The 17,083-nt window shown below is 43.0% G+C and overlaps 1 protein-coding gene across 1 annotated transcript in view; it reads left to right on the top strand.

Annotated features, from left to right (window-relative positions):
- Nucleotides 1-13,587, top strand: part of AGPAT5 (1-acylglycerol-3-phosphate O-acyltransferase 5) — a 60,124-nt gene extending 46,537 nt beyond the window's left edge. Inside the window, exons 7-8 of the mRNA XM_074153500.1 lie at nucleotides 8,461-8,584; nucleotides 11,002-13,587. Of these exons, the coding sequence (XP_074009601.1) occupies nucleotides 8,461-8,584; nucleotides 11,002-11,227 (350 nt within the window). The 3' untranslated portion in view covers nucleotides 11,228-13,587. The remainder of the gene's footprint in view (nucleotides 1-8,460; nucleotides 8,585-11,001) is intronic.
- Nucleotides 13,588-17,083: the final 3,496 nt, after the last annotated feature.

Below are 17,083 nucleotides of genomic sequence, written 5' to 3'. Positions count from 1 at the left end.
TTTTGAGAGCCTGTGTTTATTTTTGCTTTTTTTTTTTTGTGCATCAGAGTTCTTTTCTTCTACTCTGTTTGTGGTCCTGTTCTCTGTTTATCAAAACAGAGTGTCTGAAGGAAAGGCAAAACCATCAATACTAAGCGGTACTGGCATAGTTCCTAACAGATCCTGTTTATTTGCTAGAGGGAGCATTGTTTTGAACTGGTCCAGTCCTTGTATCTTTCCTTGCCTTTTTTTTAACTGCATAGTTGAACTTATTTTACCCACTTGTGAAATTTTTTTAAAATGCTCCAATGAAAACACAGGTATCTCCTAAATTTGGTCTTTTTCAGTTGCCAGCAGTGGGAGACCCTTTAGATGTAGTTCACGGATCTGACCTGATCCAGGTTCTGTTGCTGCAGCCTGTTGATCAAACCTGTTATGCTTTTGTAGGAAACCTCCTGCTAACTTGGCCAACGTACAATATTCACAAATTGTTACAGAGCAGTACAAAGGCCAGAATGCATCTGCTTGTTAGAAAAACAGATTAAAGCCACTTGAAGATTGTTTCACTGAACTGCAGTGTGCGAGTACGGTGGGTCTTCATCAAATACCATCTTGTTTCAGCAAGACAGCTTACAGTGACGCTGCGCTGCGTCTCCGGTGCTAATACCAGTATAGAAAACTGTATGTACCATTTTCTAATAATAATTTTAAAGGATTCTTTAAATCAGGGCATCTTTAGGAAGGTACAGATAGGTGATTATTTACCCTTGAATTTGCAGGATTTGTTGAGCTACAGTTTGTTGAAGCTGGGAGTGATGCCATCTTCAGGATTTTTTTTTTTTAAGCTGTCGTATCTTTCCTTCTGCTTCCCTTCTCCAAACTGAAAATCTCCTCCTTTTTAATCTCTCCTTGTTTGTAAGGCAGGTGCTTTTCTCCTTAAATATTTCAGTTGGCCTTTTCTGTTATTTTTCCCCATGTTTGCTTACGCTGAAGCTCAGCTGCCACGTTTTCACCCTGTTTGCTCAGCTTTGAGGTCCTTTTGCAGTTCAGCCAGCATTTGACTACCCAAAAGAACTTAGGATCTTCTGAAAAAGATGCGAAAAACCGGAGGGTTTGCTCCCTTCTTCACCTTATCGGCCATGACACAGAATAAAACCAGTCCTAGTGTCAATCCCTGGAGGACCCCAATTCCTGGGTCTGTTCCATCCCGAAAAGTGACCATTAAGTCCTTCCATTTGCTTCCTTTCCTTTAAGCAGCTTTTGGTACATAAAACGTCATTTCCTCTAATCCCATGGCAGCTTAATTTCTTTAATAGCCTTCGGTGTGGAACCCTGTCAGAGGCTTTATGAAAATTCAAATATATCATGTCCAGTGAATCCCCTTTATCCGCCTGCTCCTTGACACTGTTGTAGAAACCCAGCAAATTGGTGAGACAGGATTTCCCTTTACAGAATTCACGCCAACTCTTTTCCAACAGATTGTGATTATCTCTGTGCTTAGCGACCTTATTATAGACCCTGCTGTCTTATCCAGGGATGTAAGACTCTTCGGTTCGTATTTCCCAGCATCATCTCTAAAGCCCTCGTTTGTAGAAGGGAAACTCCCCGTTTTTCTGGCACAAAGGCTGTTTGTGATGATAGGTTACACATCTTTGTTTTTAAATTCCACATTTGAGAGCTTTTGGATGAATGCTGTCTGGTCTTGGTGACTTCCTGACATCTAACTTGTTTATTTAGTCTCATACTTTCTGTCTGTTTACTTATTGATCTAGTTCCTTTCAGCAATCTGGTACAAAGAATGCAATGGGTGTAGGAATCAAACATTTTCTGCGAGAAAGAATAATGCAAACAAATATTTGAGCTTCTCTTGTGTGGGTTTATACTTTACCATGAATGCTGCTCTTCACACCTTTGTCACCCAGCAGTCCCACCAGTGCCTTAGCTGGTTTACTGCTTTTAATATATTCAAACAAGTTAAAACTGTTAGAGCATCCTTTGCATTTTTCAAGTTCCTTTTTAGTCCTCTTAATTTTATGTTTACATTTGGCATAAGCAGTTTTGTGGCTTTTCCTTATTTGGACAAGTTTTCCATTCTGCAAAGAGGAGAAGGTAGGAATATAGTGGTAGCCCCCTTAATTTTCCCATTAAGCCATACAGGTTGGTTTCAGACTCAACCAGACTTTTTCTCTTGCAGTGTTATACATCTTTTACGTGGGTTTCTAATACCTAAATACCAAACCCCAGAAAAACTTGTGTTTGCGTTTTTTAACAGCCCCTAGGCTGCCTGCTTTCGGACTGTTTCTTTTAGGGTGTTTTGACACTTTGCCTTCTGGGTTTTTTTCCCCTCATTACATAGTTCCTTTAATTCTGCATTTGTATGCTGGATTCATTAAGACTCTTTCTCTACAATGCTGAAATTAATTGTATTGTGATTGCAGAGCACTTCTCACTAACACTGTGCACCATTCAAGACCACATCAGGAATGGCATCTTTTCTTGTGGGTTTTGCTACTGTTTTTTTCCAGTAAACAATCTCTTTTGTTTTTTTCTTTTTCTCTGGTATTGTTGGTTGGTTGGTTTTGTTTTGGGTTTGTTTGGTTTTTGTCCCCCCCGCTACACCTCATCCCGATGAAGCATCGATTCAGGTCGATAAAAGTAGCTGGAATCTCACGCTCCTGCTGTCAGCCCTGAGCTTGCAGGTTTCTGCAACTGGCTTCACGGTTTCTGGTCACTGTTATCAAACTTACCAAGAAGTAATTTAATATATCTATCTAATATATGTTTTATTGGAGTCTGGGACTTCCATTCACAAGGATTTCATTATGCTTCTGTCTCCTTATTATACAAAGCTGTTATACTATATATAATCTTTCATGCACACTACCATTCCCTCACCTGTACTTCCTGTTCTGTCATTCCTATAAATCCAGTAGCCTAGGAACATCGCATGCTCCTTCAGGGCCACCAGGATACCTCTCTTACAGGGGTAGTCTCCTGGTGCCAGTAATTCTCGTTCCCCTGCCTTCATGTTTAGGCTTCTCATGTTTGTGCAGAGGCACTTCTGAGTTTTGCCCTCACATTGAATTTTAGCCACATCCACCTCATACGTGAAGTCCATCTGAACAGGTTGCTTTTCCTGACCTTCAGCTTTCCCCAGCTGCCAGTTGAAATGCTCTCCGACTTTCTCATTTTTCATTGCCAGCGCCTTGGCTTAATGATGATTCAGGTGCATCCCATGTCTCTTGTCTCCCAAGGACCCCCAGCTCCCAAGGTGGTTACTCCCTTCGCCATGCCCTTCGTGGGCTCTGATCTCTGTGTGCACCTCAGGCCTCGCACAGGGGATTGGCAGTATTTCGGAGAGTGCTGTTCCTCAGGTCCCAGGCTCGTCTCCTGGCTGCAAGCTTCAGTCTGGCCTGCAGAGCATCCACCCTGTGCTTCCCCACATCAGCAGTACCAGCGGTACCAGCTGGTGATGCCCGCTGCTCCCCAGGTCAACCCAGGTCTGAACCACCTGCGCTGTGCCCTGGATGTTTGCTTTCCCGTCGAGCGCCGCCTCGCTGTACCACTGCTTTATTTTGTTAGAGCAAGCCGTGAAATAGTTTCCTGTCAGCTCAACTAGAGGTGATGGAGAGCGTGAAGCTGAGAAACAACCCAGCACTTAAATTTGTGTTTGTTTTACAATGGATTGTTAATTTGGTGTACAAAGTAAATGGAAGTGGGGAGATGGGATTTCTTTCTTTGGGGAGGAGATGGTTTACAAACTGCTTTGGTAGCTGAACCAGTCTGAAGTCCAGACTAGTGAAAATTTTTAAAGTGGAGAAAGCATCTACGGTTCAGAGGAGAATGTCTTTGCTATCATGGTTTTGCCTGTAAAACTATATGCACCACAACAAATAATGTTCTGTTACTGAAGAGATGTATTCTCACACGTTTGAAATTCTAGTTACTTGGAATAAATATACGTGATTCAGATTTCATTTTCCTGTGATATCACTTTCAATTTATCACAAACTTTATTATTGAAATCTGTTAAAACAGGAGAGAACTGAGGGCTCTTTAGGTGGACACGACTACGTCAGGCTTCAGTTTGTCCTTTCTTGATTTTGAAGGACTTCAGCAATAATAAAGAGCGGATGCAGGAGGTTGAAATCTGAGCTACTTTATTGCTGTCGTATTTAAAGTGCATATAAAAATAGACTTCATTAGTAATTGAAAACTGGAATATCTGTTGAAGTGTTAACGTCACTGTCAGAGCTTTCTTAAGGGGCAAGGCAAATAATTTGGAGTGGTGGAATGAACTTCCGTGGTAGCATTAAGGGGAAGGTGGTCTGAGGCCATTTGAATGTCCCTCCTCAGTTACAGGTTTGTCTATTCTTTGGAGCTTCTCTCCTTCCCTCACTTTCCCTGGTAATGCTGATAATTCAAGACAGAATTAATTGGCTATTGAAGGTGAGGAGCTGAAAACTGGCGGAACTTTGTGGAAGCCCCAGCGAGCAAAACACCATCCCAAAACATTTGTTTGCAATTAAAAACTCTGTGGATCCGATTCCTTTCCTGAAGGCTGTTGCATCCCATTCATTAATCCTGGTTCTGCACTGAATCCTTCAGTCCTGGGTTAGCGTGAATCCCATCCCGCAGAAGGAGGGCCACAATGTCACAGTTTAAGAACAAAAACGGTTGATCCACCTTATTATTTTAAATTCCTTCCTTCTGCTGTGGTTGGTCGCTAGAAGCATTACAAACATTCTGCACCTGTATCTGTCATTTAGCTAGATAGAAAGCTTTATTAGGAAATTATCTCCCCCACAAAAGTCCGTCCATTTGGCTCCCACACAAGTTGTTAGTGTTCATTTAACCCAAATTGTACTCGGTTCTTGGTTGACTAATGCTGTCCCCAATATAGTGTTTGATTATAATGCATGATTTGCTCTTACATTGTGTCTTTTGAAGGAAAGTTCGGGCTTGCTTATTCCTGCTCTTAATTATAACAAATTCTGGCAAGTTTAGGGATCTAAAAGCCAGTCAGATGTTGGCCTTAAGGGCTAGTGTCCCTGAAGTAGGATGTAATTTGCACATAATAAATTGCTTCAATAAGATTTTGTTTCTTAGCTTAATTACATAAGTCTTTTGGGAGTTAGGCTAATGTGAAATTAAGGGTCGTGGGACCACCACAAACCTTTAGAGGCTGCGGTGATAAAATCCAGCTGTTCCTTCTCAAAATTTTGTTCTTATCCACTGGTGTTCTTATGTGATTGCAGTGACGTGGTGCATCTAAAGAAAAAAATTTGGATTAGTTGCATTAAGCCCTGGGTAATTGGATAATTAAAGACTAGTCAGATTCCCTGATGAGCTTGATTGCAGGCATTACAATGGCATCTGCAGATGCCCAGGCCTTGGATATAACGGCCTTGAGTCGATGGGTGGGAATTGTGATCCTCTCCAGGGGAGCACCCGCAGTTGCAGGTGACGCAGCCTTTGGCGAGGCTGCAGGAAGGCTCAGGCAGCAAGGGAGAGCAGGAAGAGCGCTGGGATTTACAAAGGTGGGAAACTGAGACAAAGTTTTAGGATCTTCACGTGCGGGGACTCAATTTAGACTGGCTGAAGACAACCGGAGTGGGAAGTAGGAAGAATCAACTCGCATTGGAACTACTTGATGGCATAAGGCAGAAAACCAGCAGCAACACTTAGATATTTGTGGAGGGTTTTTTGCTTTTTTAAGCAGATTTGTGGAGTTTCAGCTTTGGTGGGGAAAGGTGTTTCTTTTGAAATAGTTATGTCTTATTCCTGTTTTGTTAACTAGAGCTTATTATTGATAATATACTCTGTTGCTGTCTTTAAATGACCAAATATAAATATTTTTTTTAAACAGCACAGCATGAGTTTTAAAAGTACCGCATAGCTATTAATAATGCTATCTCATCTAACGTAGAGTTTTGCTGGATTTATAATTTGCCTTTAATAATTTATAACTGAGATTATGAATAACATCAGGAAAGAGTTGTGTATTCCTATACAGAACAACCTATGTGCTATGAAGCAAAAGAAATGTACACTATACAATGCACAGGATGTTTCAAATACCTTCTAAAGCTACGTCTCCGGCCCTAGCTGAATGTGCTGCACAGCACAGACGCTTTTTATAGGAGTCCAGTACAAAAAAGACCGTATAATCTGGCTTCCAGGCATTTGTTTTCCAGATACAGTTTTGCATATTTTTAGAATGTTCCACTTAATAGGTAATGCCACTCAAAAAGAGGACTTATACCTCCATGAACGTTATAAGCATTTAAGACACGGATAATACGTTTGTCATCTTAAAATATTAATAGTATGCTTTTAGGTGCTCATATAGTGAATGACCTTCATATAGTGGCCTGGATAGTATCCTCAGAGAAACAGACCTGGAAAATCCTTTATTTCCATTAAAAGCAAGAGGAAAGAGCTGCTTTCTTTGTGGTTAGAGAAAGCATTGCGCATCAACTGAGAGAGCTGGGGTTGTTCAGCCTGGAGAAGAGAAGGCTCCGGGGAGACCTCACAGCAGCCTTCCAATCTCTGAAGGAGCCTACAGGAGAGACAGAGAGGGACTCTTTGTCAGGAGATGTAGTGACAGGACAAGGGGTAATGGTTTTAAATTGGAAGAGGGGTCATTTAGATTAGGTATTAGGAAGAAATTCTTTCCTGTGAGGGTGGTGAGGCACTGGAACAGCTTGCCCGGGGAAGTTGTGGCTGCCCCATCCCTGGAGGTGTTCAAGGCCAGGCTGGATGGGGCTTTGAGCAACCTGCTCTAGTGGAGGTGTCCCTGCCCATGGCAGGGGGGTTGGAACTCGATGATCTTGAAGGTCCCTTCCAACTCTAACCATTCTATGATTCTAACCTGAAGACAACGTCTATATCTACCATCATTCTGGACTCCAGCTTGCCTGCCACCTGATAGCTGGAGCCTGGAGATGGTTTTACCAGAAAGCTTTCAGCGACAGTGGTGCTGCTGCTCCATGGCTAAGAGGTGGCTTTATTTCTGGTGAGAGCCCTCAGCCACCTCTTTGGGTGGTGGGGCCTGGGCCATGTTGCTCCCTTTACGCTACGGTGCGGTTCAGCAAAGGGCACTCTCTGCCTGGGGACTAGACAAACTGCACACAGCACCTTACAAATGTCAGCATCAAAATGCTGTAAGACTTTCCTCGTTGCTTTATCTCTTCATCCTTCCCTCCCCCTCTGCAAACACGCAAAGACATTACATGAGCAGGCTTTTAAAATTTTTTTTAAGGTAATTTCTAGTGTATGATAAGGATTGCTTTTACAGCAAAGTCCTTAAAAAAATAAATAATCCTGTAAAGAAGAAAAACAAATAAGGGGATATCTGCTTGGCAGACAATAATAAAGATGTACATGCAGTGACAGTTACTTTGCAGAGTCATTCCTCAAGATACCCCTAACAGTTAAAGGTCAAAGTCTTCTGTACATCTGCACTGCTGTCCAAAAAATGTCAACAACCTAAAAGGACCACCCAGTCTGTGTTAAATGTGTTGCCCATCTATATTGTAGGAAGAGACTTGTGGTCTCTTCTCGAAATACAAAGATTGCCCACGTTCCCAAGGACTTCCATCCTCACATGGTGCGTCTCTTCGTACAGGGATGCTGTAGTTGCTGCAATACCCCTTGCTACTGATAAATGCAAATGATTACTAATACACAAATAAATACTGGTGTGTTTTTCATCCCATATGCAGTATTTTTACGACTTGTTAGTTGTAAGAAATCCCACAAGGCTAATTGGAGTAATGGAGTTCTGTTTGCAACTGGCCTAATGCTTGCTTGCTAAATTTTTCTAGGGGCAAATTGAGGAAATGGGGGACGGGGAGTTCCAAGAGGGCTGTCTCAGGCTTTGCAGTGCTGTGTGACAGAAGAAAAATGAAGGGATGCAAAACGGAAAGCAGTGTTTTGTTCTGAGTCTTTTGCCCTATTACACTTTTTAATTATAGGTTATTACTTAAACTGAAGCCCACTTCCTCCTGGAGATGCTTTGGGAAATCACTGTAATTCAGATTTTGTCATCCAGGAGCAAACAAAATTTAGATTTTTTTTTTTTTTTATTTTTATTTTTTTTTTGCAGGCTGGATCATTTGATGACATCAAAGTTATTGCATCCCACGGCTAGAGCATGAGTGGATTGCTGCTGAGGTAGAAGTGTAGCATTGTCAAGCACAGCATTTTACAGTTAGCAGAGGTGCATTTGAGGACAATATTTCCACGCTGTGCATGAGAATGGGCCACCTTTTCAAAAACATGTAGGCCAGATGGCTTCTGAGTTCAGTGAAGCGCTCAGGATGCAGGACATAAAGAGGGAGGCTTTGGAAAGCTGAAGCAGGCTTCCAAGGCACTTAGAACTTACTATGAGGTTGGCTTTTCAGCATATTTTAGACAAATAAATGGTTTACGGTGTTTTTGTAACTCAGTCATGTTTTTTTTTTCCTCTCTTTTTAGAGTTTCTTTGCAAGGAATGCCCAAGAGTTCATATTTTCATCGATCGAATTGAACTGAAGGACATTCCAGAAGAGCAGATGTATATGAGAAGGTGGCTTCATGAACGTTTTGAAATAAAGGATAAGTGAGTAGCAATATGTAGAACTTCCTGTCTCAAGAAGCTGTCTTCCTTCTGTTATATTAACAGATGTACCCACGGTTTCTGTGTTACCAGCAGTGCAAGCTGTAGGGCTCTCTGAAGAGAGGTGGTGGTGGTACTCCTGGGCGGACTTTGTACGATGCCTTTGTGCTTAAAGCTTTTGCTCGGGAGACTGAGGTTCCTGGGATTTAGGCTTTCCTTAGACTGAAGAGCTGTGAATCCGTGTTTCAGGCAAGACTCATATTCATCTGAATACTCTCCATTTATCTTCTTGAAGCTGAGTTATGCACAGCCAGGAATGTAAGATGCCCGAGGTAGGCAAGGAAGCAAAAGGAGTTTGATTTTAGCCTCGTAATTAGTGTTAGAGTTAGAAAGGGACAGGTCTTGATCTAATCTCTTCTGCCAAAATTGTTTGTGCATCTTTGTCGTAGTTTTGGCTGAATTTACCAAAACCTGACCGGCAGATGGCCCTTCCCCCCCCTTCCCCCCCCTAAAAGAGGAGAGAGGAGGAGAAAGAGATAAGGAGATTCAGAAGTTTAGAATGAACTAAACTACTTTAATGAAAAATTAATATTAAAATAAAAATAAAGAAGAAAATAATGAAATAGATACAATATATACAAAACCGCATCAAGCTCCCAGGATGACAGTCACGTCACCGGCAGGCACTGGGGAAGTCCCAGACTGGACTCAGTGATGAATGGGAACTGGATTCCAGCTCTGGAGTCAGGAACACACGGATCGGGATCAAAGGCAGATGAACAGACAGAGTCCTCTCTGGACGTCGGCCATCGCAGGAAGGGGGCTGACCCTTTGATCCCTCAGCCTTTATACTGAGCATGGGGCAGATGGGATGGAATACCACAGTTGGTCAGGTTTGGGTCACCTGTCCTGTCCACTCCTCCCCACTGATGTGACCCCTCTACGTTTTTTCCGTTTCCGACCCTCTAAGGGGGCAAATAACGAAATTGGCTGACCTTGGTTGTTATGGCAGTAAGTATAAGCAAGGGCCTCCCTGCATACCGTTCCTTGGCATGGAGCACAAACATTGGGCTTATCACTCTGAGAACGAGCAGTTTTCTCCACAATATGCCGTTAATTTCAGAGAGTTAGAGGAGGCCTAGCTAGGATGTAAAGTTACAGAACAGAAAATTGGTTCGGTTTCACTTCAAACCGGGACAATCTTCCATCAGACAGCGACTGGATAAAATCACAAGTATCCCTGAGATTCTTACCTTCACTGGGAAAATTGGGTGAGGAAGAAGTTCTATCTGTCCATCTTTGAATCATGGCAGAACTAAAGTGCCTGGCTCCCTCCAGCATCTCCAGATCAGGTCACTAGTGAGCATATGCAACAGACCCTGGGGGACCTTGTGCCTAAATGTGAGATTTAAGTCCTGTTTGAGACATGATGGTTTAATTCGACACGTCTGAAGTCCAATTTAAGGGAGCTAAATTTGTTTACCTTCCAAAACCCTGAATAACATTTGTGTGAGTTAGGAGTCTCCCTGGTTCTTCAGATACGTTCTGCTTTGAAATTGTTCTGCCAGTCTCACGCTCCGTGGGAGTAAAAAATGGATTCATTTGTCCTGTGATCTTTGAATCCGTGTGAAAGTTAACATGCCTGTCTGTAACCATGGCACTATTACCAAAGTGTCTAAGAAGTTTAGGATTGCTAAGTTATTTTTCTTTTCTTCGCTTTTGAGAGGCAAGAAAGTCTGAATTTCATTTTATGGACAAGTTACTGATGGATAAGATAAAAGACTGTCCAGTGGCCCACAAATAGTATTCTGGTGAAGACCAGCAAAACTGAACCCTGATCATCTGTGTCTCGTTGTAGACTCTTGTTGACTGGAATTTCTTTCTGGGGACCAAAGTAGTCTGTCGGGCAAATTGAGAGATACTTAAAGCAAAACCTCAGCATTTTCAAATCCATTTATTACTGGTTTTCAAAAACAGGAGAAAAAAATTGCTACTAAACCTATGGTGTAGTAGTTTTACTCTTGCATGTTATTAGTTTATTTCATGAAGATAATACCCTCCCTGCCCTCAGTGATTTAACTGTGTGCTATTTTGTCCTATGATATCGTTTATTTGCTAAATGCTGAATGAAAAGGATTCCTCTCCGCTTTTATCTTCAGTCTTAAAATTGGTCCCTCCAGAAAACGTGCTCTTGTTGCTCCCAGAGGTTCAGGTTGAGTTTCCTGATGTGTAAAGTTACTTTGAATGCTTCGTGTTCTTAAGGCGTGCTGGTTGCTTAAACTTGTTAGAAATAAGCTGCTGCGCTTTGTTAAATCGTTTCTTAAATAATGTGTGTTTTGAAGCAACTATCGGATGAAAGTAAGTTGCTTAAAACTTAAGCTGATGCGTAACTTTGACCGTCTCCTTTTGTCTGCTTTTAGGTTACTAATAGAGTTTTACGATGCGAAGGATTCTAAAAGAAGAAATAAGTTCCCTGGAAAAAGTGTTCATTCCAAACTAAGCCTCAAGAAAACTTTGCCATCTTTGCTGTTTTTAGGTGGCCTGACTGCTAGTATGCTTCTGACAGAATCTGGAAGGAAACTTTATGTAAAAACATGGATATATGGGACATTAATTGGCTGCCTGTGGGTTAGCATTAAACCATAAGCAGATGTTAGTCTCCAATCAGTGAAATGTGCAGTCTTTTCTTGCACATTGCACCAAACTTTTTCCTGACTTTATAGTTTAAAAAGTGTAAATAAAGCCTTATTGATTGAACATTGGAAATAATAGAATTTGTGACTTAAGCCTCTGTGTGGTTGGTCTGGGGAAAATAAGTGTAGATTTTCAAATTTGCTACTGATTTTTGCTGGAATAATGACAGATAAACCGAGTCGTATGATAAATTGCTTTCCCCATGAACTAACATCCATCTCTAAATGCAGATTCGATGAAGTACGAGTTATGCATAAGGGTGTCTTAAGTGGACCTGTGAATGTATTTACAGAGATTAATTTAGGGTATATATTTATTCTTCTGATATTCATGTTGAATTTTCGTTACTCTTAGATGCAAATGAGCTGCTGCAATGCACCGATCCCACCTGTATCGCAACTAAAATCAAAACTTTTTTCTTTTTTTTTTTTTATTAAAAACTTTGCTTTTCAGTTTTCGCTAAATGCTGTGTTCTTTAAAAGGGACTACATCAGCTAGCAATTCATGAGATGTTACCCGAAGCAGAATAAAACGTTCCTGAGGACGACTGTTCATGGGAAAGAAGCTCTGTTTATCTAGTGCATGATTTTTGATTATATTGCAGTATTAGCTGATTATTTCACATATGCAAAACGTTAAACTTTCCTGAGCAAACGGCTTATTTTGCGCACCCTGTATCTGTGCATAAAAGGAGCGTATGCAGTGTAATGAAATGTTCAGTTTTTGTTTCTGGCCTAACCAGACTGCAGCCCGCCCGTTAGCCCCGGCGCCTCGGGAATTCCAGCCCGGCTCACAGCCCTCTCCTGTCTACGTGCCATAAGCAGCGGGGAACGCTCGGAAGCTTCCTGTTACCGCACGGCTTTTTCTGGAAGCAAACTGTCGTTTGGGAGAGCGTAAGGGTACGGTAACGAGGAACCTTCGAATGTTCCTGCTGAATCCGAAGCATGTGCCTTTTTCCTACTCATCTGATTTAGGCTGATGTTTCGTAGTCTGGCACTCCTCTCCGTGCTGTAGCATCACACTTAGATTCTCAAATCCTTCCAGGCGCTGCAGACTGCAGCCGGATTGAAGTTACGGGGTTGATGTATGCGATTTGCACAATAGGCTAGTAGTGAAAGACACGCGTATCCTGTTAGTATTTCACCTGCTTGAAAATATACTTCATAAAGCAAAATCAACAAATCCTTACTACCAGAAAGTCTGCGATTCCCGGGACTGGTATTTTTGTTGGGGAAACACCGTTTCCTGATATCAAGGGAATAGTCTGTATGGACAGCAATGGGGTAGGAAAGAGGATGTCCTTTATCTTCTTCCATTAGGGAATTGGATTCCCTGTATCAAAATGAAAGAACTAGAGAATATTTTTATATCACACTTGCAAGCTTTAAATGTGCATCTCTTTAGCTTCAGTGCAATTTGTCTTGTGTTAGAGTCCATCGTGAGTTAAATGTCTCTTAAAATTATAACTCAGTTTTTCAGATTCCACCATTGCCAGTTAATTAAAGATACTGCTTTTACTGTGTGGGGGGTTTTTGTTTGGTTGTTTTTTGTTTTTTTTACAGTATTTTATAGAGTAATTACAGTTCCACCTTAAAATCATTCGGCACGACATTCAGTTTGCAGTTCTGTGTCCTTCCATAATGGATTTTGTCACTGGGGTTATTTATATCGGTGATTGATTCAGGATATGTTGATGAACCATTTTAAAAACAATGACTGGGAACAATGTTGAAAAACAGTATTGTTATGAGGCTGCGAAACCAGAAGGGGGAAAAAAAAAAAAGAAGGCAAACCTATTTTATGTAACAGCCAAATGTGCTCACGTGTAGCTCTTCCTATTCTCAGCTGACCCTTTGCAGTGGGTATAACCAGCAGGCAGCGTTCCCAGGTTAGCCTGATTTTTCAGTCACGGGAATGAAATTTTACTCTGACACGGACTAAACTTCTCGGTGACAGCTAAGAGTAACGTTTAGTTATACGTCAAAAATGAACGCAAACTGCTTAATTCATTTGTAGAAAAATAACTGCTATTTTGGAGAGCCTAATTACCACGAAATACTGGATCTCTCGGGCTGTTTAAGTACCAGGAATGTAGATGACACAGTGCAACAAACAAACAGGATGTTTATTTTGAACCTTATTCTCTGTGTTAATCTTAATTATATTTTTCTTGCCATTAATTTATAAAGTTTTGAAACTGTAATTTGCTGATGTATTTGACGTTGGGAGTATCACATGCTATTTCTAAATATGCACTGATATTAACTTGAAAGATTTCTTCATTAAAATAAGAAGAGCCAATTGCTCATTCAACTTTTCTGTCCTGTCTACTTGTTCAGTTTTTTCTGCGCTTTTAGGTTTGTAACTCGGTTAACAGGAACTGCTTACAAAAAGGCTACGAGTGTGGTCTGAAGTCCTTGGCAGAAGGGTTTGTGTGCGAAGCAGTCAATGAAAAGAAAACAACTTTGGCTTTTTTTTTTTTGGTTGTGGTTTTTTTTTTTTTCCCTGTGCAGCTAAAAAAATGCGTTAGTATCGGTTTGTGCTTGTTCCAACGCAACACACGGCCAGGTCGGTCGGATTGGAATAGCTTTTCACCCGGGAACACCGGCACCGCTCGTTGCTTGTTACTGATGCCCGTTACTGCGCGGCACCGCCCTTCTGGGCAGGAGTCGGGCTCCGTGGGGATAATCCTTGCCCAGGCAAGAGGGGCAGAGGGGGCAGAGCCAGCGGGCGGGAGCAGGCATTGCAAACAAATACACGGAGTAGTTCTCAGTAGCACCTGCCACCTAAGTTTTAGTGACATACTAAATCTTGAGAGGCACCTGTGTGCTCAAAAACATATTTTTCCAGCTGTATCGGTACATCTGATAAAAACAATTTTCCTCTGCACAAGAACTGCTCTGTTCACACGCGTAAGCTAGACGTAAACCTTTTCTAGTTGGCACCGACCACCACTAAGTCCTGGTCCCACAACGTAATTCTCGTGTTTGCTTTTGTGGAAGGAATTGGGCTAGTAAGGAAGCATTAACTTAAATAACGGAGAAGACAAGAAGCGAAGTGAGACAGAGAACTGAAAGCACTGGGTGATGCTGCAGTGGAAAAGCCTGACTGGGACACGTGAGGGGCGATCACTCGGGAAAGGCAAGAGAGGGCAGCAGGAATTGGCAAGTTCTCTGAAGCTCCGGGCCCAGTCTTGGCTTTGGAGCTGCTCCAGCCTGCTGCGATCTTTTGCTGACTCCTCTGAAGCATTTTGTTAGTGTTAATACTTGGGGTTTCTCCCATCAGTAGAATGTAGCATACCTGTAAAACCGGCGTTTTTTAGTACTTAAAATTTGGCTCCTGGTTATTTTGGCATTTTAGCATGCATAGAATGTATATACTCACTTAGGGGTAGAGGGAGGTAGCTGTTTTAGGAACTGGATAATGAAGGGGACCAGGAGCAGGACTGGTATTTTTGGCTTTAGTGTTGCAGAAAGAGACTTCTTCTCCACCACCACCTCCAAATAAAAAACACTTTTAATGGCAGAAATTTCAGCCATGCCCAGAAAGGCAATGGAAAACCAGTTAATATGTTCAAGATCTTGGCTTTATCAAGACTTTTCCTTCATAAATACGGAGACCAGAGTCTGGTCCTAGCCTGCAGTTCTAGGTCACCTTTATTAGTAGAGTGGCTCTGACGACAGGGCTTGAAGTGAACACAATGGGGTATCTCATCTCCTCGCCTTTTTCATGTTCTTGCCCGTCTCAGCAGTTTGGAGCAATCTGGTCCCAGGGAAGCGAGCTGTACAATTTGCTAAGCATAAGACCAAAAAAAAAAAAAATTTTATTGTAAGTTTGCATAATGGCAGAAGTCACACAACTGACGCAAAACATGGAGCAAGTCCAAAGAAGGAAAAGCAGCAATAATCTAATACAAATAAAGATTAGAAACATCAGCCCCCGTCAGGCGTGACCACGTCTGATTGATTCCAGGGTAGATTTGGTTTCTGTGTAGGGACCGATTTCCCTGTCAGAACGGTGAATATTTCTCCTACCTGTCCTCTTTCAGTCCCAGCTCTGCTGCCCAACCCTGCACTGACTGACTCTTGTTCTCCTGCCGAGGAGTCCCTCATCGCTTTTCAGACACTGATGTGAATCTGGTTTCCTCCAGGACCCGAAGTGCCCACTGACGCCCACCTCCTTCAAGCTACGTTCTCCTTTTTGGGGACTGGCATTGGGTGGGCAGACGCTGGCGGAGAGGCCGAGTCTGTTGCTGGTGGGCTGGCAGTAGGTGTTGCTCTTCAGAGAGGGGTTCTTGGCAAGTCTGTATGGGACACCCGAGATGGATCTCCCTCCTGCCTCCACCAGAGCCTGCTCTGCCACCGATGGACAATTTGCACGGCCGTAAGTGAATGTGAAGACTAGAAGCTACCCTGAAAAATAATGACTTGTTCCTGGGTCGTATTTGTAATGTGAAAACTTCATTAGTTCTGCTTGTACAAACTATTTCACAGCCGCTCTGCCTCCCTTTCATCTTGTGTGGGAACTCGGTTTTCGAGGGACGTTTTGATGCCTCTGTTTGTGTTCCCTGCGTGGCTAATTCGAACCAGAGCCACTCCAACCTGTTTGCCCGACTGGCCCAGAGGACGCAGATGTTTAAGGGCAGAAGTTGCTGTTGCTCCTCAGGCTGTGCAGCGGCAGCCAGAGCTGCTGGTCTGAGCTGCCAGGCTCCCCACAAAGCCGCTGCAGTAAGCGGGCCCCTCAAATCCCAGTCCCACCACCACAGACTGGCCAGGCTGTCTATGGGCTGCCAGTCAATGGGTTTCGGAGGGAGTAAGGTCCTAAAACCCACTTGGCTTGTTTGCAAAGTATCCAGGACCTGGTGTTTTCTCCAGAGGGTCCCTCCAAAAGGTGGGCTGGGGCTCATCCGTGCTTTGAAGCGTAGGCAGGCAACGAGTTGGAGGAAGATGCCTACTTCAGGGCATCAAAGCCCAGGCACTGGGACGGGAAGTAGGAGATATGGTCTCAACATCTCCCAGCCTGAGGAAGACCGGAGCTATAGTACTCCCACCACCACCCCCCTTCTCTTCAGGGATGTGTGCCAAGCTCTTTGGAGTAGCACCACTTTTCACCTCTTCTGGGGGCTCTGGCTCGCTGGAAAAGATTTCAAGATTTTTCAGGGCTGCCTGACTGTAACTGCTGCTGAAGGCATTGGCTGCGTAACTGGATGTCTGCCTTCAGCTTCTGCCCTGGGCCATTCTGGACCCAAAAATGAACCACTCCGGGGACAAGGTGGAAACAGAGATGACCCCACACGCCAACACCAGCGTGCCTGTGGTTGCAGCCTCCAGGCTGCAGTTACAGTATGAGAAAAAGGGGAAGGGTTCTGCCCTAAAAGTGCCATATGTTTGAATCATCTTTGTTAGGAGCGAGCCTGGAGCGCCACGGGTGCCAGCAGACCTTGTCACCCCCATGCCTGATTTGGTCCCACGCTCTCTGCACCAAGACCATCCTTCCCCTTCAGCGACGCCCACGAAGGCTGAAATTGCCAAAGCAATTTTGAATTTCTGGCTGCAGCCAGCCCCTGGTCTTACTCAACCCTGCAACTCTTTCATCCAGTTGGGACCACAGGGAAAACTGAGCTAGAGAGAATTTAATTTCCAGTTGGCCGAGATGGGAGAGTCAACGCTACCACGATCCCAAAAAGTATCAACTGCTGTACAACATCGTTAGGCACAAATAAAAGAATCTGCAGAGTTCTCAAGGCTGAAACCTGAACTGGAGGTATTAAGTTAAATTACTTTCCATGCTATATGCATAACTGGCCCT

The sequence above is a fragment of the Numenius arquata genome, chromosome 9, assembly GCF_964106895.1.
Source record: "Numenius arquata chromosome 9, bNumArq3.hap1.1, whole genome shotgun sequence".
Lineage (NCBI taxonomy): Eukaryota > Metazoa > Chordata > Aves > Charadriiformes > Scolopacidae > Numenius > Numenius arquata.
The sequence above is the reverse complement of the archived record's forward strand: the minus strand, read 5'-3'. Positions and strand labels throughout refer to the sequence as shown.